Genomic DNA, 25,350 nt, shown 5'->3' on the forward strand with positions numbered 1-25,350 from the left:
GACATAATTTTAAAGAGAGATATTCTCCACCGTCTTGCTCCCCCAAAGGGAGGTCTAAATAGTCTCACTTGTCAAAAAATCAGTACTTTATAACCATCACTGTAACAGCAGTCTCTCGAAACCGTTATTTTCTTTCCACCGAAGGGAGGGAGGCAGGCTTCCTTTCCATAATACCTCCTGGATCGTTAAATACGAAAAATAAGTCCAATCATGTACTCACAGCCACCGGGCTTCCTTGTTTTTTTCCTCTGCAGGGAGAACGATGTCGCTCACTGCGGGCGGCGGTCGCCGCTTCGCCGACCCGGTTGGGGCATGTCCCCTAATGGCCCGGCTCCGTAGTCCCTTCACCCCCACTCCCCCTTTACAGGGGGAGCGAGGGAAGGGTTCGGAGCCTTAGCGGGCCCGCCAGGGAGCCCAAGGCGCGGGATGCTCTTCCCGCGCCTCACCGGAGCCCCGCTTAGTGGTAGCGGGGCTCCAACCGCCGGGCCGGCCTGGGTCGCCTCGCTGCCGAGGCAACCCACGACCGCCCGCGATGGCGTCCTCGCCGGAAGTCCGAGGCCAATGGCTCATTGGTCCAGCATCCTCTTTTCACAATGGCTGACCAGATGCCCCAGTGGGAAACCCGCAAGCAGGACCCTCTGCCCTCCTGTGGCTTCCAGCAAGTGCTATTCAGAAGCTAGTCACCAGCTTTTTGCTCCTCATCTTGGGTTCAGTGCGGGGAGCTCATGCCAAAGCCTGGGGGAGGGGGAACATTGCAGCCTTGTCCCTGTGGTTGCTGCCAAGGCATCAAACTGCTCAAGCATTCCTGAAGAGGAGGTGGTTTAACGTTTGCTAATCTGCTGCTAGGAGCAGGCAGGAAAAGCCCCAGTTGAGAACTTGCTTGCTGTTTGATAGAAAAATGCCCAAATGACATGGGTTGTGGGCTGTGTCATAGTCACCAAGATGGAATGTCTACTTGCCTTTTTGGGGCAAGACTTAAGTCTTATTTTTCCATTGATGGACTGACTGATTGGTTATCAGGGAAACATCTGAGTAGGATGACAACCTGGAGCTAGGTTAAGAACTTAAAAGTCACTTGATCTATGGACAGCCCAGAGTTTTCTTGATGGTGACACAGACCATTCATAACATCAGAGCAGAGCAGAGCAGTGGGGTGTGGTAAGCGAAGACAAGCTACAACAATCAACTAAAACATTGTTCACGGCTCCTGAACAGGCTGCACAGAAAAAACATGTAGTGGAGAAAAAATATCAAATAATTTCTCCCTCTCAACATTAGAGGCATAATACATATTTTTATTGTTTTGTCCCATTTTGGGCAATTCTTTTGAGACCAGTTATAAATGCAAATAATTGAGCAGTAAATAAATCATGATTTGTAGCAAGATTTCTGCCATCTTATTACCCTGTTCTGTCCTGACACTGGGAATTTTTGATTTCATATTTCACAGCACACTTGAGTGGTACATTTTCCCAATTCCACACAGGAGGTTCTCTACCATCACCCACACTTTTTTTTTTTAAAGAAAGCGTCACATGAGACCAGTAGTCAATCAAATAAGTCATTTTTAATGATAAACGTGTGGAATAATCTACAACTTTTCAGAACATGAACAGTTTCCTCCTTGGTGAGAAATGTTAGAAAGCAAACGGAGCTACAATACACAGGCAAGCAAGACACTGGCTGGTGAATTCCTATTTACAGGAAGCGGTCTGGCTTGTCCTTCCCAGGCCGAAGCTGCCTCCATGTGGCTGTTGCTTCTGCCTCCAGGAAGGCTCACCTGGATTCCAAGCCTCAAAAGGGGCTCCACCATCCAGAAACCTCTGAAGATAGCCAACGAGAGCTCCTGCCTCACTTCTTCCTCTTGTACCTGCACAAGGACAGGAAGCAGAAAGCAGCGCGTCAGTCCTCTGGTGGGAGAAGCAGAAGAGAGCCGGAGGGAGACACATGGGTGGAAAAGACAGGGAGCACAAGGAGCCTCACCTAGAGCTGGCTGCTCTGAAATTCCCTCCTTTCCTCCTTGAGGCAAGACCCAGGCGCTTGCGGTCTTCGAATGAGGGCCTGCAGGAAAGAGACGTCAGGATCACGGCCAGGCAGGGCCTCTGCTGACCGGGGGGGGGGGGGGGGTTGGCACAAGCCTGTCCCCCTAAGAGGTGGGTGTGATTCCTTTATTGAAGGGGGTTGGACTAGATGATTCTAGCTGTGGAACTTCTGGCCCATTTTAACAGTTGGTTTAGATGCTAACTGCTTGGTGCTTTTGGAAAAGAAGGAGGCCCTTGCACTCTGGCTCCCAAGCCCCCAACAACTTTCTCGCTTGGGGTGCTCTGCACTGCGGTTCCTCACCTGTGGACAATACTTACCCCGCCCGATACTGCTTCAGCGCTCTCTGGCTGGTGTTGGTGAGCTCCTCATCAAACACAGATGTCTTCTTCTTGTGTTGCTGCCTGGGCCCTTGAGGAATGTGGCAGAGAGAGGGAGACCCTAGGTTGAAGCTAAGGTGACCTGCAGCCTGGCAGCCCCCTGCTAGCCCCTCCCCTGCCGAGGAGGGGAGCTGCTTCTTACCTCCCTTGGCCACTGCAGACGGAACCTCCTCGGGGATGGCCCTGGCACGCTTGGGTCGGCGATTCCTCTTGGCCAGACGCTCAGCGTACATCTGGGACTTCAGGATCTCGAACTGGGACCGCTCCTCCGGCTGCAGGGACAGCACAAAGGAGGCTAGCAGTGCTTCCTCCCCCAACTCACTCACTAGCCCCTCAAAATGAACTTTTCTCACCCACCCACTGCTCACCGTCAGCTGGGCCTTCTTCTTCTGAGACTCCTTCATGAACTTCTTCCGCTTCTTGGTACCTCGCAGCGCCAAGTCAAACTCCTGCAGGGCCTTGGCAACTGGGGGCGAGGAGAGATCCCAGAGGCAGAAGGTGAGAAGCCAGGCAGGGCCAATGTCAGAGAGGAGAGACACCCCCCTTCACAGCCAAGGCCCCCCCCTGCCGCCACCCCCTCCCGCTCTCCCGGCCAGGCCCTTACGCTTCTCCTTCTTCCTCTCCTCCCGGCTCTGGAACCAGCTGCGGGCAGCGCCCTCCGCCCCTTCCTGAGCACTCGTCTCCAGTTTCCGCTTGGCAGTGTTGATCTAGGAGGAGAGCAAAGTCAAGGGGCTGCTGTTGGGAGAGCCCCTCTTTGGGCACAGCCTCAATGCCCAGGAACCTTGGTAGCGAGTCATGTTCCCTCACCCACCTGGCGGGCTGGGGTGTCCCACGGGGGAAAGTTACCACAAAAGGAGCCAACTAAAGGAATCCCAGAGGGGCAAAGCAGGGAGGAACTCAAACCAAATTGCTCTGCAGGAACTTGCATGCTCCCTTTTGCAAAGATAAACGCTTCCATGAGCCCAGGCACCCCTAAGGCCTCCTCCCTCTTCCCCCGCCTTGCTGCCTCTGCACCCTGCTCCTCCTCACCTGGGCCTCCGAGTGCTGCAGCTCCCTCTCCTCGCGCTCCAGGCGCAGCACAGCATAGACGTCTGACTCCAGCTTCTCAATCTTCTCCCGGAAGCGCAGAATCACATCTGGGGGCAAAGGGCAGCCGCTCAGCCTCCCACAGCGCCACCTCTGGCCTAAGGGTGCCTGTCCCCATACCCTGCTCCCCAACCCCTCCCTGTTGCCACCCTGCTTACCCTGGGGAAGGACTCTGGCCTTGACGGGCGCCTTGGCGGCTTTCACGATCTCCTTCAGCATCTTGCGCTCCTCCTCGCCCACCAGGGAGACGGAGCGGCCGGCCCGCCCTGCACGTGCTGTGCGCCCCACACGGTGCACATAATGCTTAGTGGTGTTGGGCATTGTGAAGTTGATCACCTGTGGCAAGACAGGAAAGCCTCAGAAGAGCACCTGCGGGACCGGGCAAAGAGCCCACGTGGTCCAGCATCCTGCTCTTCCAGTGCCCTGAGGACAAGCTAAGCAGGACCCAAGCTGGCTGAGCAAGGGTTGGCAACAGAGTGGGGAGAGCCACCGACCGTTTTGACACCTTCAATGTCCAGTCCTCGCGCCGCAACGTCTGTGGCCACCAGCACATCGATCTGCTCGTCCTTGAAGCGCCTACAGACAACAGCAGCACCCGCAGAGGGAGAGTCAGGGGCAGCCGGCCTCTCTTGCGCCCCCTCCCCCTCCCTGCTCCCAACCCTGCCTACCGGAGCCCTTCCAGGCGCTGCGCCTGTGAGAGGTCGCCATGCAGCTCCCCGACACGGAGGCCCATCAGGCCCAGCAGGATGTGAAGGCGGTGCGCTTGCTTCTTGGTTTGCGTGAAGAGCATAACATGATCCAGGAACGTCCGAGTCAGTAGGGCTGGGGAGGAGAGGGGTGGGAGGACACAAAACTCACAGATAGCCTTTGGCACTCACTCCCACAGGAGGCGGTGACGGCCACCAACCTAGCCAGGATGGCCATGCTTCAGCAGTGCTTCTGAATTCCAGCTGCTGGAAACCCCAGGAGGGGAGGGCTCTTGTGTTCAAATCGGGCTGGGGGGGCGGCCTTCCTCACTGGGGCATTTGGTTGCGTGCTGGGCTAGATGGGCCTTTGGCCTGATCCTGCAGGCTCTTCTGATGTTCTCAAAAGCCTGATGGATCAGGCCAGCAGCCCATCTAGTCCAGCTTCCTCTTCTCATAGCGGCCAAAAAGAGGCTCCTATTGGGAAACCGGCAAACAGGATCTGAGCACAAGAGCGACTCTCCCAGCAACTCATTTCTGGAAGCACTGTTGCCTCCAGTGGCAGAGGCAGAGCAACCATGATGGCTATGTGCTTATGTGCTTAGGGGTCAGAAGCTACCCCTGAGGGCCGCTGGACCCCGACTCCAGGCTCCCACCTGCCACAATCGCCTCCCGGTCCCCCTCACGGCTGGGCCGGATGCGGACAAATTCCTGGCGCAGAAACGGGGCCACATCTGTGTTGCTGTTCACAAAGACCCGGACTGGGTTCTTCAAGGAAACGGAGGCCAAGTCTTTCACCTGCCAGAGAGGGGGAAGCTTCGTCAGCCCTGCCATGAAGGTCCCCCTAACACTCCACTCCTCCAAAGAGAAGCAGGACATCCCGGTCACAGGGGGGGGGGGGGTCGCTGTTCTGTAGCAGAGCACCAAGATGCAAATACTGTCGCCACAACCACACCCTCCCCAGTCTCCTCTCTGGGTCTCCCTCGGTACCTCGTCTGTCATGGTGGCAGAGAAGAGCATGGTCTGGCGATGTCGGGAACAGAGCCGGATGATCTCCTTCATCTGCTCCTCAAAGTACTCATCCAGCATCCTGTGGGGAGCGGGAGAGGCAGGTGAGCAAGTAGGGCAGAGTGAGGGGCAGGGTGAGGCCTGACAACCCAGCCTGTGCCAAAAGGCAGGTCTGGGCTAGGACCAAGATGCCAGGGGATGGGGCAGCACCCTGCAAGGAATGGCTACAAGGGAAAAGGGAGCAGAAAATAAGAGGTGTGCAAAATAACGCACTGGGTGAAGAAAGAAGAGAGGGAGATGCTTTTCTTTCCCTTCCTTATAGTACTGAAAGGTGACATGACTGCCGTCTTCAAATATCTTAAGGGCTGTCACATGGCAGAGGGAACAGCCCTGTTTTCTCCTGCTTTGGAGGGGAAGACTTGAACCCATGGCTTCAAGCGACAAGAAAGGAGATTCTGACTATAGACATACGGACTGGACTGGACAAATGGACAGAGGAGAAGGTGGCTGCCCTTGGCTACAAGCCACAACAGCTCTGTTATTCCAGGGCAGCCTGCCTCTGAATTTTGGGTTTTGGGACTCTTGCACTCAGGTCCTGCTTCTGGGGTTCCCTAAGCAGACCTCTGATGGACCGCTGTGAGAGCAGGATGTTGGCCTGGGTGGGCTTCCTTTGGCCTGATCCTGCAGCCAGGCCTTTTGGTGTTCTGAGGGCCTCTTCCCCCCCCCCACCTGCTTGTGCCCAGAAATTCCCCTCACCGGTCAGCTTCGTCCAGGATGAGGACCTCAATGCTGCCCAAGTGGAAGGAGGGGCAGTTGTGCAGGTGGTCAATGAGGCGTCCGGGGGTCGCAATGAGGATGTCTGGGCCCGAGCGCAGTGCTGCCTCCTGGGTCTTCAGGTCCAGGCCCCCTGCAAGGACACAAACCAGGTGGAGGCATCAGTTCCCCAAATGCACTGCAGCTACTTTGCTAGGCAGGATGGGTGCAAATGATGTCAACCCCCCCCCCCAGGAGGCTGGACAGCAGCCCTCTCCATCTCCCGGGTCCTGCTCACTCACCTACAGCCAGGCAGGTGGTGACACTGGTGAACTGCGCCAGTTGCTTCGTGACAGAGTGCACCTGAATGCCCAGCTCCCGGGTGGGCACCAGAACCAGCACCCGCGTCACTGGGGCTTGGCGGGGCTTGTAGATCAGGCGCTCCAGCACAGGCAGAATGAAGGCCGCTGTCTTCCCTGAAGAAAAAGACATGGATCAGCCTCCTGCCCCACTGCAAGCCTTTGCCCCACCCCCACTCCCTTGAACTCGGGGCTTACCTGTCCCTGTAGCCGCACATGCGCAGATGTCCTTCCCCAGGAGCCCCACAGGGATGCAGGCCTTCTGGATGGGGGTCGGCTGCTTGAAGCCCAGGGCGGTTATTGCCTGCAAATCACAGCCATTGGGAAGAAGCCAGTGTGAGCAGGTCTCTGCCCCACAACTATGCAAATGCTTAACTTGGAACGCTCATCAACATGCTGCTCTCTGGCTTCTCAGAGAGACTGGGTCTCCAAACTGACATAGGCAGCAATCCTAGCATATGATTATTTCAGGGCAGATAAATGGGAGTGGCCACTTCTAGCTCAGCCTTGTTGGCTACTGCCCATACACAGCCGAAGGGCCTCTTCAGTGCAGGAAGACTAACAATGTCACCCAAGGCGCTTGGCATGCTTGTTGGCCTAGCAGAATCCAAGAGAGAGAGACTGATCTACTCTCAGATTACAACCTATTTGAATGCAAGGGCAACATTTTATCATCTCAAGGCAATACTTCAGGTAATTTTGCTGATAGCCTACAAAGACTATAAATCCAGTCTTTCTGCAATCTAATACCGTAATTTTCCATGTATAACATCCCCATGTATAACACAACCCCTATTTTTTGGGAGTCCAAATAAAGAAATCCCCCATATGCACTATCCATGTATAAGATGACCCCCAATTTTAAACTTGAAAAAAATAGGGGGGAAATATGGTCTTAAAGGTAAAGGGACCCCTGACCATTAGGTCCAGTCACGGACAACTCTGGGGTTGCAGCGCTCATCTCGCTTTACTGGCCGAGGGAGCTGGCGTACAGCTTCCGGGTCATGTGGCCAGCATGACAAAGCTGCTTCTGGCGAACCAGAGCAGTGCACGGAAACGCCGGAGCAGTACCTATTTATCTGCTTGCACTTTGACGTGCTTTTGAACTGCTAGGTGGGCAGGAGCTGGGAACGAGCAACGGGAGCTCACCCCGTGGCGGGGATTCGAACCGCCGACCTTCTGATCAGCAAGCCCTAGGCTCTGTGGTTTAACCCACAGCGCCACTCAGAATCTTTAGAAAATAATCAGAATTTTTAGGAAAGTGGTTTTTTTATACTAGAGGAACCAATTGCAGAATGCGGTAGAATTTATTATTTCAGCTTTGGACAGTTGAGTCATGTGATAATGGAGAAGAATTCAACTAGATTTCAGGGCACTGAACTGTGTGGACTGAGCGAAACGAAATATCCCACTGAAGCAGCAGGAACCAATCTAGACGGCTGCTTTAAAACCCACATTCTTCTGCTCATCTTGAAGTGAAAGGTTAAATGTCCACCTTACTAACCCCTTTTTAGCAAATAAACTGGACTGACTGACAACTGACAAGGACCCCCTCTCCCCACATGAAGTGACCCTGACCCTGTGATCATCACCTGAGCCCCTTCTTCTGATGCCTTCTCCATGAGGTCCAGAGAGCAGGTAACCCCTTTTCTGCTGTGGCTCATTTGTGAAATTCTCTCCCCAGAGAAGCTCGCCTGGCGCCTTCATTACATATCTTTAAGTGCCAGGCAAAAACCATTTTTCCTCAACCAGGCCTTTGACTGATTAACATTCTACAGCTTTTAAATGTGTTTGCGGGAGGAGAGTTATGGGTTTGTTTTTGTTTTCTTATTATATGCATTTTGTGGTCTCATTTTGTATTTTTATGTTGTGAACCACCCTGTTCTTTGGGTGAAGGCTGGCATACAAATCTAAATATAAATAAACAAGAACTTCCTTCTTCCATCCTCCAACTACAGACTCATTTAAGGTCCTTTACCCAGAAGCCTTGAGCCCTGTTAACAGTACAGTGGAACCTCGGTGAAAACGTTCGAAAACCAAGGACCAATGGGAGGTCAGCAAAATCCACTGAGAAAAAAGAAAAACACGCAGAAGAATCCGCTTGACTTCCAAGACACGTTCGAAAACAGAAGCAATTACTGTATATTCTGGCGTATAAGACTACTTTTTAACTCAGGAAAATCTTCTCAAACGTTAGGGGGTCATCGTATACACCGGGTGGAGAATCTGTGGTCGGGTGTATCTCAAACTCTATATTTTAACTGGAAAAGTTGGGGGTCGTCTTATACGCCGGAAAATACGGTACTTCCGGGTTTTTGGCGTTCAGCTTCCGAAATGTTCGGCTTCCAAGACGCTCAAAAACTGAAGTTCCACTGTATGATGAACATCCTAATGTTATCTTTGCTGCTAAATAGTTTTTTTTTAATTTTGCTGTCTTTCCAATAAGAGATACCAAACATATCTGCATTTTCCCAGATCTTTTGTTACTTTGTTTTAACTAGGCAAGCCTTATCTACTTCTGGGACCACAAAAGCTGTCAAATGTGATGACAGTGTGGGCTGAGATTTGCCCCTCCAAAAGAGCCTAGGCAACCACCTTCGCCATCTCCCTCTGAAAGAAAGCAGGAACTGGCTACCTTCAGCAAGGGCCGGGAGAGGTTCATATCTTGGAACGACAGGCTGTCATCGTACTGTGAAGCATCTTCAAAGAACTGTTCAGGTTCCTAGAAAAGAGGGTCAGAAAGAGAAAGCCTGGAACACCGACCCACAACATGAGAGAAGGACCCCTGTTTCTGCAGGTATTCCTTCTCACCCCAGCACCACCCAGCATCCAAAGGCTCACCTCCTCTCCACCTCGCTTCCTTTTCCGTCGCTGCTTCACCTTGAGTGTATCTGTAAAAAATGACATGACCCCCCCAAAAAGGATGATCAGAACACCTTGCAAATCAGAGAGCAGCACCTCCTGCTACTAAAACTTCAATTCATGCAGCTAGCTGCAAAAAGCATGTGCTGCCCCACTGGAAGGCACAGAAGACGCACACTTGCTCTCTCCTGCCCCGGTGCCTGCACAGCACATCCATCGTCATGGTTACCAGCTTTTGTGAAGATGCTCTCATCAGCCGAAGAGTACTCAGACTTCAACTCCTCCTCCTCCTCCTTTGCATCCTCTTCCTCACTTCCTCCGGCATCCACCTTGTTTACATTCTCCTGTGTAGCCTCCCCAGCATCTTCTTTTGCTGGCCCTTGTTTAGCTTGCTTCTCCTAGGAAAGACCCCCCAAATGGGACATTATTTTTCCTGCCCAGCCTCCTTCTCTATGGCCAAAGAGTTTATTGTCTTGACCAAAGAACATAACAATTTCATTACAATTTGCCAAACTGAATAAACAGCATACAACAACTACATACTTCAAAGCATCAAGCATTTAAAGAAAGGGAGTCGGAGTTCATATCTGTTAGGATATTCCATTCCACCTTAAGAGCAGACGAGAGACTGTTGCATGTCACATGTCTGCGTAACATCCCAGCACTGCTGGGAACTTCCGTTTTGTGTATAGCTTTTTTGCTTTTGCTTTGGACATGAAGGAGATCAAACATGTTTTCTCTTTGTCCTCATGTATGCTTAATAAAATGCTTGTAAATACGCTCACACCAGCCTCCCTCGTGCCACTATCAGCAATGGACTCTGCTGATAGTGTGCCTACTCTTTTGAAACCTAGGTCGCAGGATTTGGCTGATTTAGGGATCAGACATCACCCGGCAGTTTGGCCGGTAGGGCATGAGCTGGCTGGGGGCCTGCCAGTTTCACTGGTTTCCCTGGGAAAATGCCAACAACATCATCTGCTAGCTCATACCTAGGTTAACTTCCCTTAGACCTCTGAATCCCCAGGGCAACTTTTTGCAATATTGTTTCTTTTTCTCATCTTTCTTGCAGCCAGGGCATAAAGCACCACTTTATGTGACACAAATCCGTTAGCGTCAAATATGTTAGGGAAGTCTTTCAGCCATTGTAAACCTGCTTCTAAACTTCCTTCTCTAAAATTCCATGATTAAATAATGTTCCACAGAACCAGAAAAACTGCTTGAAGATTCTGTAAGGGTCCCTACAGAGATGCAATCACACTGTAGGCACCTTGTGCAAAAGGCAAAGCCCACACAACTTTCATGGTTCACACATGCTGCCCCATCCAGAAGCTGATCCTGCATTAAGCAGAGGATTGGGCTATAAAACTTTCCAGGCCCCTTTGCCCCGACTCTGGGGCACTGAAAATGGGAAGTTCTGTTTTGCTTGGATAAGTCATTCTGCAGTCACAGAAGTTCCCCTGCACATGAAACAGACCAGTTGGACACAATGTTTTGGAGGACACTACTTTTGGAAGGCAGCACAACATCCACACACAGGTACGCCAAGTGGTGGGGGCTGAGGGGTATTCACCCCCCCCCCCCAATTTTTCAAGGAGGGGACTGGGCTGCCCCAAAATCCTGTGGCCCTGCTCCGCCTCCTCCTCCCTGCCTGATGTTGCATGGGGAGGAGGAGGCCGAGCATGGACCCCATTCCCCACCCAGCACACGAGCGCCGACACATAACGTGTAACATGATGCATCACATGATGTGCCCCTGCAATGTTGAGGGCACATCACTGCCCTTATCCACACAGATACAGGAACACAGAAGATCCCAACCAGGTGGGAATTTCTAACCTGGGCTTTCCTTTTTTTCCTTACAGTTGCAATCTTCTCGTCCAGGCTAGTAGCGGATCTCTGCCAAGAGAAAACAAACAAGTTGAGTACAAGAGTGGAAACCTAAAGATCAGGAGGCTCCAGCAGGATGACCTCATGGGAACCCTGAGGCATGGAGCAACCTTCCCATCTTGACTTTGCAGGTCTCAGAGAAAGGGATAGTGGGGACAGAGAGAAGGCTGGGGAACCTATTTTGCACCAGAGGGCAAAACAGAATTGGCACTGGCTTCGGAGAAGCTGCGCTGCCGGATCATGCCAGAAGGTGGTGGGTTTTGGGGGGTGGGTAGTGATGGCACCCAGTACAGCCACCGCAGCCCCCCAGGTAGGTGCCACTGCGGAACCCACCCTCCCCCCCCCCGCCAGAGCCAGGTGTCCCTCTCACCTTCCCCTTGAGCTGCCTCAGCGCCTCCGTCCAGGGGCCTCCGCTGTGTCCCGCCGATGGTTCGGTGAACGCGAAACCTGCCGCAAAGTCTCCGCCGCGGCCACCTCGGCCCACAGACACCTCCTATGGGGAGACGAAAGACAAGAGATGCGAGCGGAGAAAAGACGGAGCGAGGGAGGGAGGGAGGGAGAAAGAAAAATGGGGAGAGGCAGAAAAGAGGGAGGGAAAGAAAGAGGGAGGGAAAGGGGGAAAGAAAGAGAAAGGCCCCGCCGCAGAGGACGAGCAGGGCAGGCGCTGCGAGGCTCTCCCTCCCCGCCGCCCCCTCTTCCCGGCCCGCCTGACTACCTCGGCCTCGGAGCCGCTCTCTTCCTCCTCCTCGGCCTCGGCCTCCTCGCCGCCGGGCCCGCCCAGCCTCGCCCGCCATCCTTCGTCGAGCTCCATCGTGGTCTCGGAGGGACCGGAAGTGCAGGGCGCCGGGTGCGCCAGGCGCAGAGCTCCGCCCGTCCGCCGCCCTTTCCCTTCCTCCGGGGACGGCGACCGGGCCGCAGGGGTTCCCTCCGCGGGAAGCACCGCCCCTTGGGGGAAAGGGAAGCGAAAGCGAAAGCGGGGGAGGCCGAGCGGGGCGGGGCGGGGGCGGGGCGCGGGGCGGAGCCTGCCGGGAACTGGAAAACGAAAGTCGAAACTGAGCCGAAAAGGCGGCGGCGGCGGCGGAGGAGGAGGAGGAGGAGGCGCAGAGCCCGGAGGCGCCTCTACGGGACGGACCGCAGCCCAGAGCGGAGCGGAGCCATGGACGGGCGCGGACGAGGAAGGGGGCAGCAGTGGCGGCCCCGAAGAGGCGGAGGAGGACGAGGAGGAGCGGGAGGCAGAGGTGAGAGCCACGATAATATAAAATAATAAAAAGTAATTATTATTTGTTCTTTGTACCCCGTCCACCTGGCTGGGTTTGCCCAGCCACTCTGGCCGGCTTCCAACAAAAGATGAAAAACGCATTAAAACATCAGTCATTAAAAGCGCTTGCCGGGCCAGAGCGGAGGAGAAGCGGAGCTTTCCGGGACGGGGGTCGGAGGCTCTACTGAGGCAGGAGGGGAGGCTCTGTGCAAAGCCTGCGCTTCCCGCAAGAGCATCGGAAGGATCCTCGAATTGGGAAGTGGGAAGGAACCCCCCCCCCCAAGGGTCATCCAACTCAATCGGAGGATCCCTGGCGGGTGGCCATCCAACCTCCGCTTTAAAGCCTCCCCTGAGTCAGGACTTCAGACATCCAAAGAACAGAACTAGGGGCTCCCAGGGCGACCACGGGATGCGGCGCGCAAGTGGGCTGGCGGGTGGGCGAGCGAGCGGGCGTCTCCCGGAGCATCGCTTCTCCGCCTTCGTCAGGCTTGGCGTCAGCGGAGAGTACCGGTGTTCTCTCTTCTGCCGCACCGGGATGAGAAAGCGAAAAAAGCAGCCGAGCAATTATTTCGGCTGGGTCTGGTCCGTCGTCCCCTTCCCGCCGGGATCAGCCGGGCGCCCCCGAGGGAAACCCCCCCCCCCCCGCGTCCATCGTTTCTGGGGGAGGAGCCGCCAAATGGGAGGAGGAGGAGGAGGGAGCCGCCCATTTCCCTTCCAACACCCTCTGGGTGGAGAATTCAGCCCCCGCCTAACTGGAGGGGAGAAGCCAAAGTTATTCCCTGATGGGAGGGGGCAGAAGGGGGCAGCACCCCAGTGAAGCACAGCTTGGGCATCTGCCAGGCCCCAGAGACTCTCTAACTTCCCTCTTTGCCTTCTGCAGAGCCTCAAGATGGAGGACCCTCCCAGCAGAACTCAAGTTGGCAGCGTGAGGGGGGACCTGACAGAGCTGCTTACCGGCTGGAGGCAAATGGTGGTCCCGAGCCTAGAGCGGAGCGGAGGGCTTGCTCTGGCCGGACCCCCCACCAGGACGGGGTGCGCAACCCCAGCAGGCTGGCCGAGGGGCCACCCAGGTGGCCGGGGGCAGAGGGAAGACAACCTCCTCGCAGAGGGGGTGTCTGGCCGGGGGCGGATCCGAGGGAGGAGCGGAGGGCTGGGGGACAGAACCAGGGAGGGCCGACCAGGGGTGGCCCAAGAAGGCAAAGAGGGGGCGCCCCAAACGCTGACCCCACCCAGCGGCCCCACACAGTGCCAGGAGACTCTCTGCAACACCGGGGCCCAATGATCGGCACCCGCTTCCTCCGTGAACTCCTTGAGAAGGACCCTTCGGAGGTGGCCATCACGCTGGCTTCCAGCCCCGGCCTGCGGGAGGCGCTCTCCCCAGTTGTCATGAGGCCGGACTTGGTGCAGCTGCTGTGCCAGGTTCTCCACAAGGCCTGCCTCTCCCGCATGCACCGCCAGAGCATTCAGCAGCTGCTGGAGACGGTGAAGGAGTCCTCCTTCCTCCGGGTCTGCCTGCCCCAGTACGTGGCCGATATGCTGACGGAGGCCCGGCCAGAGGTGCGGCGCCAGTGCCCCCAGCACATTGCCAGCGTGGTGGCGCTGGTCCAGGAACTGGTCAGCATCTTCCCGGCCAGCTCCCTCCAGAAAGTGGCCATGCTGATGTCCGTCCTGCCGGACTCCGTCAACAGCCTCAGGGCCCTGGGGGTGGACTTCCCAGAGGAGCTGGACCGGAGTCTGGAGAAGCTGCAGGGCTTCATCCAGCATCTCCAGGAGCGGCGGCGCGAGGGCACCTTGCGGGTGGACAGCTGCACCCTCCTCCAGCCCACAGCACCCGGAGAGGAAGGGGAGTACCGTGCCATGTCCATCTACCCCACCTACGAGGAGGTGATCCACGGCCAGAAGCCCTTCCTGCGCCCCAACCTCATCAGCCAGCCCTACGAGAGCCCCGCCGTTTACCTGGACACCCACTTTCGCCTGCTGAGGGAGGACTTTGTCCGGCCGCTGAGGGAGGGCATCCTCCAGTTCCTCCAGAGCTTAGAGGACGCAGGCCCGGGCAGGAGGAGGTTTGACGACATCCGGGTGTACCTGAACGCCCGGGTACTGGCTCCACTCTGCTCCCGGACCGGCATTGACTACAAGGTGCACTTTGATTCCAAGCGGCTGGGCGCCATCCGGTGGGAGAACTCCAAGCGCCTGCTGTACGGCTCCCTGGTGTGCCTGTCCAAGGACAACTTTGAGACCTTCCTCTTTGCCACGGTCTCCGACCGGGAGCCCCATGAGCTGCGCAAGGGCTTTGTCCACCTCTCCTTCGCTGCCCACAGCCAGGCCCTGCTGGCCAATGTCCAGCCCTCCGACTCCTTCGTCATGGTGGAGACCACCGCCTACTTTGAGGCCTACCGACACGTCCTGCAGGGGCTGCAGGAGCTGCGGGAGGAAGACGTCCCCTTCCAGAGGTACATTGTTCACTGCGAGGCCCAGGTGAGGGAGCCGGCTTACCTGCGGAGGGAGCCGGGAAGCAGCGTCTACGACCTCAGGTGCCTGATGGCCAAGCCACCCCCTGCCGAGGCTTCTGGGGCGGAAGGAGCCCCCGAGGGCCGCATCGACGTACTGGACCCCTCCCAGTGGCCGACCCAGGAAGCCGTGGGCCTGGATGAGTCCCAGCTGCAAGCCCTGAAACTTGCCCTGACCCAGGAGCTGGCCATCATCCAGGGGCCTCCGGGGACAGGTGAGTCGGGGCGTCCCATCCTCAGAGGAAGAGATGTCTGTTGCAGGAAGTGGGGTTGGGAGGGGGAGCCTTCCGCCGCAGAGGAGGCAACTCTCCCCCGGGGTTCCAGGATCTCTCCAGGGCCAGAAACTGTATGTATTTATTACATTTACGTCCCTTGATGGCGGAGTCCCGTATAAACTTTGACACACACCCAAATGTGCACACATTAGCAGAGTCGGCAAAAGATGGAGAGAGAAAGAACAAAGATCGGAAGTTTATCAGTCTGACTTCCTTTTGCACGTTCATAACAAATGAAATCATCCGGTCTTGTGACCCTTTGCAATAGTAGCAGTGAAAAATACTGACAATTTCCTCCAGTGAGCTCAGGGTGCAAACAGAGTTCTCCCCATTTTATCCGCACACCAACCCTGTTAGGTAGGCTGGGCCAAGAGGCAGCAACTGGCTGCCAAGGTCACACCAAGTGAAGCGCAAGGCCGACATAGGGATTTGAACCCCTGTCTCTCCCAGTCTGACTCTCTAACCACTGTACCACCATGCCTCTCCAGATGGAGGCTCAGATTTCTGCCTGAAACTGGGGTGGGTGTAAAGTAGAGCTGGCCGGCTGGCTGGATCCTAACATCCCACAAGGCCCACTTTTCTGACACACACCCCCGGTCACTCAGGCATCTGGTGTCTTCCTTTGCCGCACGGGGTTTGAACCCTAGCCAAGGCCGGGAGGTGCTGGTTGCCTGCAGATCCTGCTTGGAAAGGCAGTGTTGGCTCTTCCCTTGCTTCTGACAAGGTGGCTTGTGACCTCCTCCCCCCGGCTGCTAGCCTTTTCTTGGCGGGAATAGCTGAGGCTGCAGGGGGGCCCTCTGATGCCTGTTGGGGGTTGGCAGATGGAGCTTCCTGCTTTGACGGTGCTTTTTCCACAGGGAAGACCTACGTTGGGCTGAAGATCATGGAAGTCCTGCTGAAAAACAAGGCCGCCCGCGAAGAGACCCCCATCCTTGTGGTCTGCTACACCAACCATGCCCTGGATCAGTTCCTGGAAGGTGGGGGGTCTGTCTGCCCTGGGCAGCAGCACCTTGGGTGGTTGGGGGGGGTAGAGTAGAAAATCATAGGATGGTAGAATTGGAAGGGGACCCTCAAGGGCCATCCAGTCCAACCCTCTGCAGTGCAGAAATTACTGGCACTCCTTTGCAGGGGGCGTACAGGTGGTTGCCCATTGTCCTGGCAGTGGTGGGAGGGTGTGGGCTCCCTGCTTAGATATCACACCTTGACTTCTACGTCTCCCCCCCCCCCCAGGAATCCAGGCGTTCCACCCGACAGGAATTGTCCGTGTTGGCAGCAGGAGCAACAGCGAGAAGTTGAAGCCGTTCACCCTGCAGCAGCTGCGGGGCAGAAGCGACTTCCTGAGAGGCCTGCCTGGCCACCTCCGCTGGTCCCACAATTACGTACGTGTGAGGAAGGAGGGGTGCTGGTTTGGAGGGTGTCTTTCATGGGGGGGGGGTTTACTAGGACTTGGCTCAGGAGAGCAGGCACCACAGCCAGATCAGCAAAGTACAGGGATATTGAGGTCCCCACCTAGAGCAGAAGGACCCCCCCAGAGTCATCTAGTTGACCCCTGCAATCGCAACCCAAGAACCCCTCCCATGTGGCCATCTGTTTAAATACCTCCAAGGAAGGAGAGACCACTCCCCTTCTGAGGGAGTCCGTTACACAGTTGAACATCTTACAAGTTATGCCTGATGTTCAGGCCACGGCCAGAGCTGAAGGCTGATTTGTCACTGGAGCGCAGCACCTGTGGGAATGCTGCCTTGGTGCTGAAAGGGAGCTCCACGCTGCTTCCACAGACCAGGGCAAGAGTTGGACGTTGGGCGGAGCAGAGGAACTGAGCAGGGTGCCCTTTGGGGGAGAGCAGTTGGAGGCGCCAGCAGAGGAAGGGCAGGCACTCCCAGCTGTCCTCTGCTGGAGGCACTGCACTGGGTCTCAATCCCTTGCTGGGCTTTGTCTGCTAGAGGGTCTAACCTGGCCTCTTTTTCCCGAGGGCAGATCAGCAGCGAGATGCAGGACGCTGAGTATGAACTCAGACGAGGGGCGGCTCAGCTGGAGTGTGGGCTGCGCGGGATTCTGCACGAGAAGCACCTGCGGAGCTGCATCTCCAGCCAGCACTGGGAGAGCCTCATGGGGGGCCTGGTAAGGAGCATGAGTGGTGCGCCTGGGGGGCGGCAGGAGGCAGCCCCACAAGAAGATACCCCACCGGGATCTCTCCCTCTTAGGGACCAAGTGCCCCTGGGGGAGCACAGGGGGAGCCCCCCAACTCCTCCAGGGCTTCTCCAGCCCCCCCCACTGGAAGCTACAGAGCAGGGGCCAAAGTTTTGGGCGAGAGTGTGAGCTGCTTTGGCTGCTCTGACCAGTAGGAATTCTTCCCTCAAAGGGGGGGGCTGATGGGCATTCTAGTCATGGAAGAAACCACCCTATTTATTTATTTATTTGTTTATTTATTTATTTATTTATTTCATGAAATCGATAGATGCACCTGCTTGAAATGTGTGTTTGTGTGTGTGTGTGTGTGTTTATATATGTAAAAACAATCAAGAAAAATAAAGAATGTTGAAAGTTTCTAACCATCTAGGGTAGGCTTGTCTAAAAAGGAAGTTTTCAGCAGGCGCCGAAAAGAGCACAGTGGCAACGTCTGCTTGACGTCAAGAGGCAGGGAGTTCCCAAGGGCAGGTGCTGCCGCACTAAACCGTCAGCACCCATGAAAGACCCGTCACCCTGGAGGGAGATTTTCCCAGGGTTCCCCGCCTGCCCCCACCCCTCTCGTGGCCCCCAGCTCCTGCTTGCCTTCCTGTCTTGGGGCTGCTGGAACAAAGGGGTCCCTGGGACTGTGGCACCCACTGCTGAGCCTGTCTGAGCTGATCCTTCTTGCTCTAGGAAGAGGACTGGATGGATCCAAAGCACTCTCAGATCGTGGAGTGGCTGGGACTTGGTGCCACGCCAGCTGAAAACATGGCCGATCCAGAGAGGCCAGAAAATGCAGGTAGGGGGCTTTCCTTTGGGCAGCTTCTGGGTGGGACAAGGAAGAGGTAGCGAGTTCGAGACACGGAAGGAGCCTGGGGCCTGCCCACTCTCTGCCGCCACCTACCGGTCTCTCCGTGGCCATTCAGGCGCTGAGGAAGACCAGGAGGCGGAGGAAGGCCCACGGTCAGAGCCAGAGCTGCTGCAGGTCGTGGAGGAGGCAGACTTGATTCAGCGCGAGCGGCGGCTGGACCACGATGAGGATGGGTGGCAGCGGAGGAGGGAGCCTCCCAGGCACAACCTGGACGACCTGTTTCTGGCCATGCGGTTGGATGACGAGAAGGGGGAGCCGAGAGCCCCACATGGCGCAGAATACGCTGGTTTTCAGGTATTGAGAGGGGGGGCACACATTGCGTTGCATTGGAGAGGGTGAAAGCCTCAGCCCCTTTCCTGCCCCTGACCATCTCGGCCCCTCCTTGCTGGGGGAGGCTGCTCTGCTGTCGTTGCCCCTGCCGCCTCCTCATCTGCCCACCTGGGGCTCTCCCTGCAGCTGCAGCCGGCCCAGAAGAAGAAGATGAAGCGACAAGCAAAGGCGGAACTGGGAAAATGGCAGGCGATGACCAAAGAGGAGGCAGAGGCTGTCCTGGATGTGTGGCAGCTGGACCTCAGCTCTCGCTGGAAGCTCTACAGGTAGCCTCTGTTTCAGGGGCCTCTGGCGCCCATGCCCACGCCCTCCCCCCTGCCCCACAGGTAAAATAACAGAATCATGGGAAGGAACCCCAGGGGTAAACTAGTCCAGCCCCCTGCCATGCAGGAATCTCAGCTAAAGCATCGCTTAAAGGTGGCTGCCCATCCTCTGCTTAAAAATCTCCAAGAATGGAGAGTCTACAACCTCTCGAGACCATTCCAGCTCTTCTGGTCAGAAAGTTATTCCTGAGGTTGAGTCAGAATCTCATTTCTTGCAACTTGAAGCCACAGTCCTGCCCTCCAGAGCAGCAGAAAATAAGCTTGCTCCCTCTTCCCAGCCCTTGAGATATTTGAAGACCGGTCTCATATCTCCTCTCAGCCTCCTCTTTTCCAGGCTAAACATACCCAGCTCCTTCAACCATTCCTCATAAGGCTTGGTTTCCTGACAGCTTGTCAATATTCTGTTTAAATTGTGGCACCCACAGCAGGACACAGCATTCCAGGTGTGGTCTGACCAAGGCAGAATAGAGCGGGACTATGACTTCCCTTGATCTGGACTCTAGACTTCTGTGGATGCAGCCTAGAATAGCATTCACATTATTTGCTGCTGCATCACACAGTGGACCCGTGTTCAGCTTGTGGTCAAGACCCCAAGATCCTTTTCACACGTTCCGCTAGTAAGCCAGGTGTCCCCCCTCCTGTATTGGTGCCCCTGGTTCTTTCTGCCTAAGGGCAGAACCTGACCTTTGTACTGCACAGGTACTGGTTGCAGAAGCACCAAGCTGAGATCCAGCGCAAGATGCTGCACCCCAAGCAGAAGTACCAGGCGGCAGCCAACAGGCTGGCTGAGCTTCGCCAGCACCAGGACCTCCATGTCTTCAGGACAGCCCAGATCGTGGGCATGACGACCACAGGTGAGGAGGAGGCTGTGCAGCAAGCTGCCCCCCACACCCTGGGGGGGGGGAGAGAAGAGGAGCCTCTCTCACCTGCTTCCTTGCCCAGCTGCAACACAACACGCCTGCTGTGCTGACCGTGGGTCTTACTCTCCGGTAGTTGCTGCCGTTCCCCTCACACTTCCTCCAGTCGGAGAGGGGGCTGGGAGGCAGGCGCCTGGCAGCGGGGCTTGCAAGCAGAGAGGGCACAGATCAGGGTGTCCCCTCACCCCCCCCATCTCGCCCCAGGAGCCGCTCGGTACCGCCAGGTCCTGCAGCAGGTGGCCCCTCGCGTGGTCATCGTGGAAGAGGCGGCCGAAGTCCTTGAGGCCCACGTCATCACCACGCTGAGCCGGGCCTGCCAGCACCTCATCCTCATTGGAGACCACCAGCAGGTAGGTGGGTGGGTGGGTGGGCCAGCTGAGGGGCGGGGTCTGCTGGCCTGGGGCCCCACCCCTTCTCTCCCCCCCCCCCGGCTCCATCTTCCTCTTTTCGTTGCAGCTGCGCCCCAGCGCCAACGTCTACGACCTGGCCAGGAACTTCCACCTGGAGGTTTCCCTCTTTGAGCGGCTGGTGAAGGTTGGCCTTCCCTTCGTCCGCCTCGCTTTCCAGGTGAGGCACAAGCAGGACCCCCTCGCCCCCCTCCCTTTGCTCGCTCTGTGGAGACCATTGGATCAGGCCACAGGGGGCCCAGCCGGTCCAGCGGCCTCTTCTCAGAGAGGCCCAGCAGATCTCCAAAGGGAAACGCACAAAGTCGGGATCTGGGTGCAAGAGCACTAGCTCCCCTTGAGGGGGGGTTCCAGCAGCTGGGATTGGGAAGCATTTACGGCCTCCAAATGGGGGTTTCTCTCTTTCACGCACAAGCAAGGAAAGAGGGGAGAAGAGCTGGGAACCTTTCCTGCCTGGCTGGGGGCAGCCGCAGCCCCCAGCTGCTCTCCTCTACAGTGGGCGGCCCAGAGGCAGCCAGAGATGGTTCCCCCCTCAGACCTTGAAGCAGAGAAGTCCCTCTTTTTGTGAGGGCGGCTGCCTTCCCCTCTCGGTCACCTCTCCCTCGGCTTGCCCTTTTTGTAGCACCGCATGAGGCCAGAGATTGCCCAGCTGCTCACCCCGCACATCTACCAGGACCTGGAGAACCATCCCTCGGTGCTCGGCTACGAGAACATCAAGGTGAGCCTCTCTCGCCTCCCTCCCTCGCCTGGCTGGCAGCCCTTTGGCCCAGAGACGTTGCCTGGCCAGTTCAGCAGCCTCCTCTGCTCTCCTCTCTGCTGCAGGGCATCTCCTCCAACCTTTTCTTCGTGGAGCACGGCTTCCCCGAGCAGGAGATCCAGGAGGGCCGCAGCCACCAGAACCCGCACGAGGCCCAGTTTGTGGTGGAGCTGTGCCACTACCTGCTGCGCCAGGGCTACCAGCCCTCCCAGATCAGCATCCTCACCACCTACACGGGGCAGCTCTTTTGCCTGCGCCAGTTGCTGCCGGCCAAGGAGTTCCAGGGCGTCAAGGTCCACGTGGTGGACAAGTACCAGGGGGAGGAGAACGACATCATCCTGCTCTCCCTGGTGCGCAGCAACCTGGCGGGGCGGGTGGGCTTCCTGCAAATCCCCAACCGCATCTGCGTGGCCCTTTCCCGTGCCAAAAAGGGCCTCTACTGTGTGGGCAACATGGGCATGCTCAGCCAGGTGCCTCTCTGGAGCAGGATCCTGCACACTCTGCGCGAGAAGGGCCACGTGGGCCGGGCACTGCGCCTGGCCTGCCAGAACCACCCGCAGACCAAGACGGACGTGGTGCAGGCAGAGGACTTCCGCCAGGTGCCCGAGGGGGGCTGCAGCATCCCTTGTGATACCCGCCTGGCCTGCGGCCACGTCTGCCCCCGAGCATGCCACCCCTACGACCCACTGCACAAGGAGCTCCGCTGCTTGAAGCCCTGCCAGAAGGTGCTGTGCGACAACGGGCACCGCTGCCCCCGGCTGTGCTGTGATCCCTGTGGGAAGTGCCAGGTGGAGGTGCCCAAGACGGTGCCCAGGTGCGGCCACCAGCAACAGGTCCCCTGCTCAATGGCCGCCGAGGATTTCTGCTGCAAGGAGCCCTGCGGGAAAACCCTGGAGTGCGGGCATGCCTGCCGGCTCACCTGCGGCCAGAAGTGCGAGATGCGCTGCCCAGAGATGGTCCTGGCGATGCTGCCATGTGGGCACAGCCAGAAGGCGCAATGTTCAGCAGTGGCAGAGATGGCATACGGGCGTCCCATCTGCTGCAAGACGAAGTGCAACAGCATCCTGGAGTGTGGGCATCCTTGCCCAGGCTCGTGCCACGCTTGCTTCGGGGGCCGCTTCCACCAGCCGTGCAGGAGCCCCTGCAAGCGCCTGCTGGTTTGCGGCCACCAGTGCCGCCAGCCCTGCACCAAGGACTGCCCCCCGTGCCGCCAGCCCTGTCAGAACCGCTGCGTCCACAGCCGCTGCCCCAACCAGTGCGGGGTGCCCTGCTCGCCCTGCATGGAGCCCTGCGAGTGGCGCTGCCAGCACCACCAGTGCAGTCGCCTGTGCTCCGAGCCCTGTGACCGGCCACGCTGCGACGTGCCCTGTCCCAAGCCCCTCCCTTGCGGGCACCCTTGCGCTGGGCTGTGTGGGGAGCCCTGCCCGCAAAAGTGCCTGACCTGCCACGAAGAGGAGCTGACGCAGATCTTCTTTGGCTGCGAGGATGAGCCTGGTGCCCGCTTTGTGCAGCTGGAGGACTGTGGGCACATCTTCAGTGCGCTGGGCCTCGACCGCTACATGGATGGCGAGGAAGAGGAAGGGGCTGTCCGGCTGAAGGTGTGCCCCAGCTGTCAGACGCCTGTCCGGAAGAGCCTGCGCTACGGCACGTTGGTGAAGAGGAGCCTGGCGGAGGTGGAGGTGGTGAAGGGACGCATGCAGGGCAGCTCGGCCGAGATCGCCTCGGGTGCCCTCCAGCTGATGAGGGTGCTCCAGCAGGAGACCACCCTGAGGCGCCACCTGACCAGGCAGCACGAGCAGCTGAGGGAGAAGCTGGAGGACGACTCCCTCTCCGCCAGCACCCTGGGGCTGGTGGAGACCCTCTTGGGCTTCTACACACAGGTGGCAGGCCTGATGGCCACTGTAGGAAAGCTGGCGCAGCAGGAGCAGGAGGGCATGAGAAGGCGCCTGGCCGAGGTGGCCGGCTGGCTAGACCAGCCCCGCAACAGTTTCAGTGGGCAGCAGGTGTCTGAGCTGCGGACTGAGCTGCGGCGGGTGACCTACCTGGCGGAGCTCCTGGTGAGGTGCAGCACCGCTGGGGAGCGGGCGATCCAGGCCCCCGGCACAGCAGAGCTGGTCAGCGCGGCCCGGAAGGTCCTGGAAGGGCCTGGCAGGTTCACCCCGGAGGACGAGAGTGAAGCGAAGGCCAAACTGAAGGAGCTGGAGGCTGTCCTGCCCACCGTTGCCGGGCTCGGCATCTCCGAGGAGGAAAGGAAGCAGATTGTGGCAGCCGTCAGTGGAACCACCCGCGGGCATTGGTACAAGTGCCGCAACGGGCACTTCTACGTCATTGGTGAGTGCGGGGGGGCCATGCAGACAACCCGCTGCCCAGAATGCCAGGAGACCATAGGAGGCGAGCGCCACATGCTGGAATCCAGCAACCGGCTTGCCCCTGAGATGGACGGGGCAACCCATGCTGCCTGGTCCGAGGAGGCCAACCGCTTGAACATGAATAATTACCTCGACTAGGAGGCCAGCCACCCTCATGGGAGCTTATTTTCATAAAGTATTTTAATATTTTTATCACGCTTGGGTATCCTGTTACAGTGGACTTTGTTCAATGAAACAGTTACAGAGCTTTTAACATGACAACAGTGAGTGAGATGAAACAAGCGGTAAGATGAGCAGGGAAAGGCAACTCAGGAAGTTGCTCCTTGCTGTCTCTCCTCGCCTGCCCTGCAGCTCCAGGAGCCCCGTTCTGCTTCCCGCCTGCTCTGTCTTTTCCAAAGAAGCAAGATGACAAGTGTCGAAAGTGCATCAAAGTGCTTTTACAATCAAGTAGTATATCACTTTTGTGAAACAGATAATCGCCCTGGGTTGTTGCGAGGGGCTAGGAATGGGCAGCACAGGTGCCCCTGTCCTGACAACTCTGCCTGCCAGATTTTACTATTGCAAATAAATTTGTCATAGCGGATCCCCCATTGTGCTTCTGAGCATCTTTTCTGTGGGGGCCAGCAAAGGGCTTGTGTCCTGGATGATGCCAAAGGTCCCCCTGGGTCAGGCCGGAGCTGCTCCTGGGAGGGTGCCTGTGCCCTTGGGGCTCTCCCGGCAGGGAGGTTTGCTCCTGGAGCCCCCATGAAGAATGCCCTGTAGCTGGAGAGGGGCAAGATGGCTGTGGCCACGAGGGCCTTTCACCTGCTTCATCTGCTGTGATAGCTACAGCCATAACTGGGTCAGGATTGCTTGCCCCCTCTAGGCCATTGCCTGGTAAACTTGAGGCTGGTTTACTGCAATGGGTGCTCACATGCTGCTGCGTCCTGACTTTTGTGGATATGCAAACCTTGAGCAACTTGAGCTCTTGCACCTCAAACTCCATCACAGATAATGGGGGGGGCTGTTCATTGCCCCCCATGATCCAGAGGCCCAACTGGGATCCCCTGGAAGCCAGGCATGTGGTATCTCTGGACCACTGCTGGGGAACTCCCAACAGAGATGCCTCAGGCACCCTCCCTTTGCACTTCCAGGCATCTCTCAAAAGGCACTTTCTGTGTCACTGTTTACTATGCATTTTGATTAGCCAGTTACCTATATTTTGGTTTTTGAAATGGCATTTTATTTTTTAACATTGTAACAGGGAGTACCCCACAATCGCCTAATCTTGACTCCCTTAGGTTTTGGAGACTGAAGCAAAAAAGCCATAAGCCCCGATCAATGGGTTACATCCGTATTCCAAAGTTTCCCATAATACATCTCAATATGCATCATCAAGACATCATAGATGTAACAGAAAATGTGTGGTCTCGGGTAGAACCTGAGATCCAGGCATGCCCCTGTCAATTACAGTACAAAGGAAAGCATTTACAGTTTCCAGGTTCCCGAGTCAAGTCAAATACACCCCTTTGTTTTGATGGGGCTTCATCCCACTATGGGGCAGGTAGGCATTGGGATTGAGATGGTTACATCTCTCGGGGCAGGATATCACCAGTCATGACTCCTGTGGTTGTGACTGTACATCTCTGGGATTATGGTGGGCGGTCTCACCCTTTCCTAAATACCATTGGAAGTGAGAAGTTTGATGCAACGAGTGATTTCTTTGGATATGCTGCTGTTATTTTATCTTGACACTAGAGGATTTGGTTTGAGGGGTGAAAGGCAGGGGACTGCCTGTGTGTGTGTGTGTGAATGCTTTGGTGGTGTGCAGCGGAGACACGCTGTCTTTGCCTCTTGGTGTGGCGAGGCAAGGCTCGTGGGGGGGTCTCACCCCCCCTTCCAATTTCCCGGGAACAACTTGGTGCCCCATCCTGATAATAAGGCAAGGCAGCCTAGCAACACTTCCGCATGCAGACCCACAGAAGGGTAGAGCTGGGAGGGACGCCCAGCCCGAGCATCTGCTGCTCCCCCCTCTGCAATGCCGGGATCCCAAGGAAAAAGCCGCGGAGCGAAGGGCGCTTCCGGCCCCGCAACCTCCCAGCCCCGGGTTCTGCTCGGCCGGGCGCACGT

General features: G+C 56.9%; 2 protein-coding genes across 2 annotated transcripts; one reads left to right on the plus strand and one right to left on the minus strand.

Annotated features, from left to right (window-relative positions):
* Positions 1–1,548: 1,548 nt before the first annotated feature.
* Positions 1,549–11,919, minus strand: DDX27 (DEAD-box helicase 27). The gene is made up of 21 exons (XM_033153944.1): positions 11,774–11,919; positions 11,429–11,551; positions 11,008–11,067; positions 9,401–9,569; positions 9,151–9,200; positions 8,945–9,031; positions 6,508–6,613; positions 6,253–6,426; positions 5,954–6,104; positions 5,180–5,279; positions 4,846–4,987; positions 4,175–4,328; positions 4,001–4,082; positions 3,665–3,842; positions 3,450–3,556; positions 3,025–3,127; positions 2,789–2,886; positions 2,563–2,692; positions 2,361–2,451; positions 1,984–2,061; positions 1,549–1,870 (listed from the first exon to the last, which is right to left on the minus strand). The coding sequence occupies exons 1-21, from the start codon at positions 11,867–11,869 to the stop codon at positions 1,852–1,854; spliced, it is 2,298 nt and encodes a 765-aa protein (XP_033009835.1). The 5' UTR covers positions 11,870–11,919; the 3' UTR covers positions 1,549–1,851.
* Positions 11,920–13,510: 1,591 nt separating this feature from the next.
* On the plus strand, positions 13,511–23,749 carry ZNFX1 (zinc finger NFX1-type containing 1). Its single transcript, XM_033153945.1, is given in 12 exon segments — positions 13,511–15,041; positions 15,959–16,078; positions 16,332–16,480; positions 17,079–17,222; positions 17,964–18,068; positions 18,070–18,435; positions 18,598–18,737; positions 19,494–19,648; positions 19,916–20,061; positions 20,168–20,278; positions 20,738–20,833; positions 20,938–23,749. Coding segments are annotated over 12 exon segments (5,421 nt in total). The 5' UTR covers positions 13,511–13,594; the 3' UTR covers positions 23,380–23,749.
* The last annotated feature ends 1,601 nt before the right edge of the window (positions 23,750–25,350 follow it).

Source organism: Lacerta agilis, chromosome 6, assembly GCF_009819535.1.
Source record: "Lacerta agilis isolate rLacAgi1 chromosome 6, rLacAgi1.pri, whole genome shotgun sequence".
In the NCBI taxonomy this organism is placed as follows: Eukaryota; Metazoa; Chordata; class Lepidosauria; order Squamata; family Lacertidae; genus Lacerta; species Lacerta agilis.

What these genes read in the sequence shown, in the direction of transcription:
- DDX27 (XM_033153944.1), bottom strand. Translation starts at nt 11,869, where the DNA reads ATGGAGCTCGACGAAGGATGGCGGGCGAGGCTGGGCGGGCCCGGCGGC. An exon ending in GGAAGCGAGGTGGAGAGGAG is followed by an intron (nt 9,032 to 9,150) that starts GTGAGCCTTTGG and finishes CCTCTTTTCTAG; the next exon opens with GAACCTGAACAGTTCTTTGA. An exon ending in TCTCCCGGCCCTTGCTGAAG is followed by an intron (nt 6,614 to 8,944) that starts GTAGCCAGTTCC and finishes TGTGATTTGCAG; the next exon opens with GCAATAACCGCCCTGGGCTT.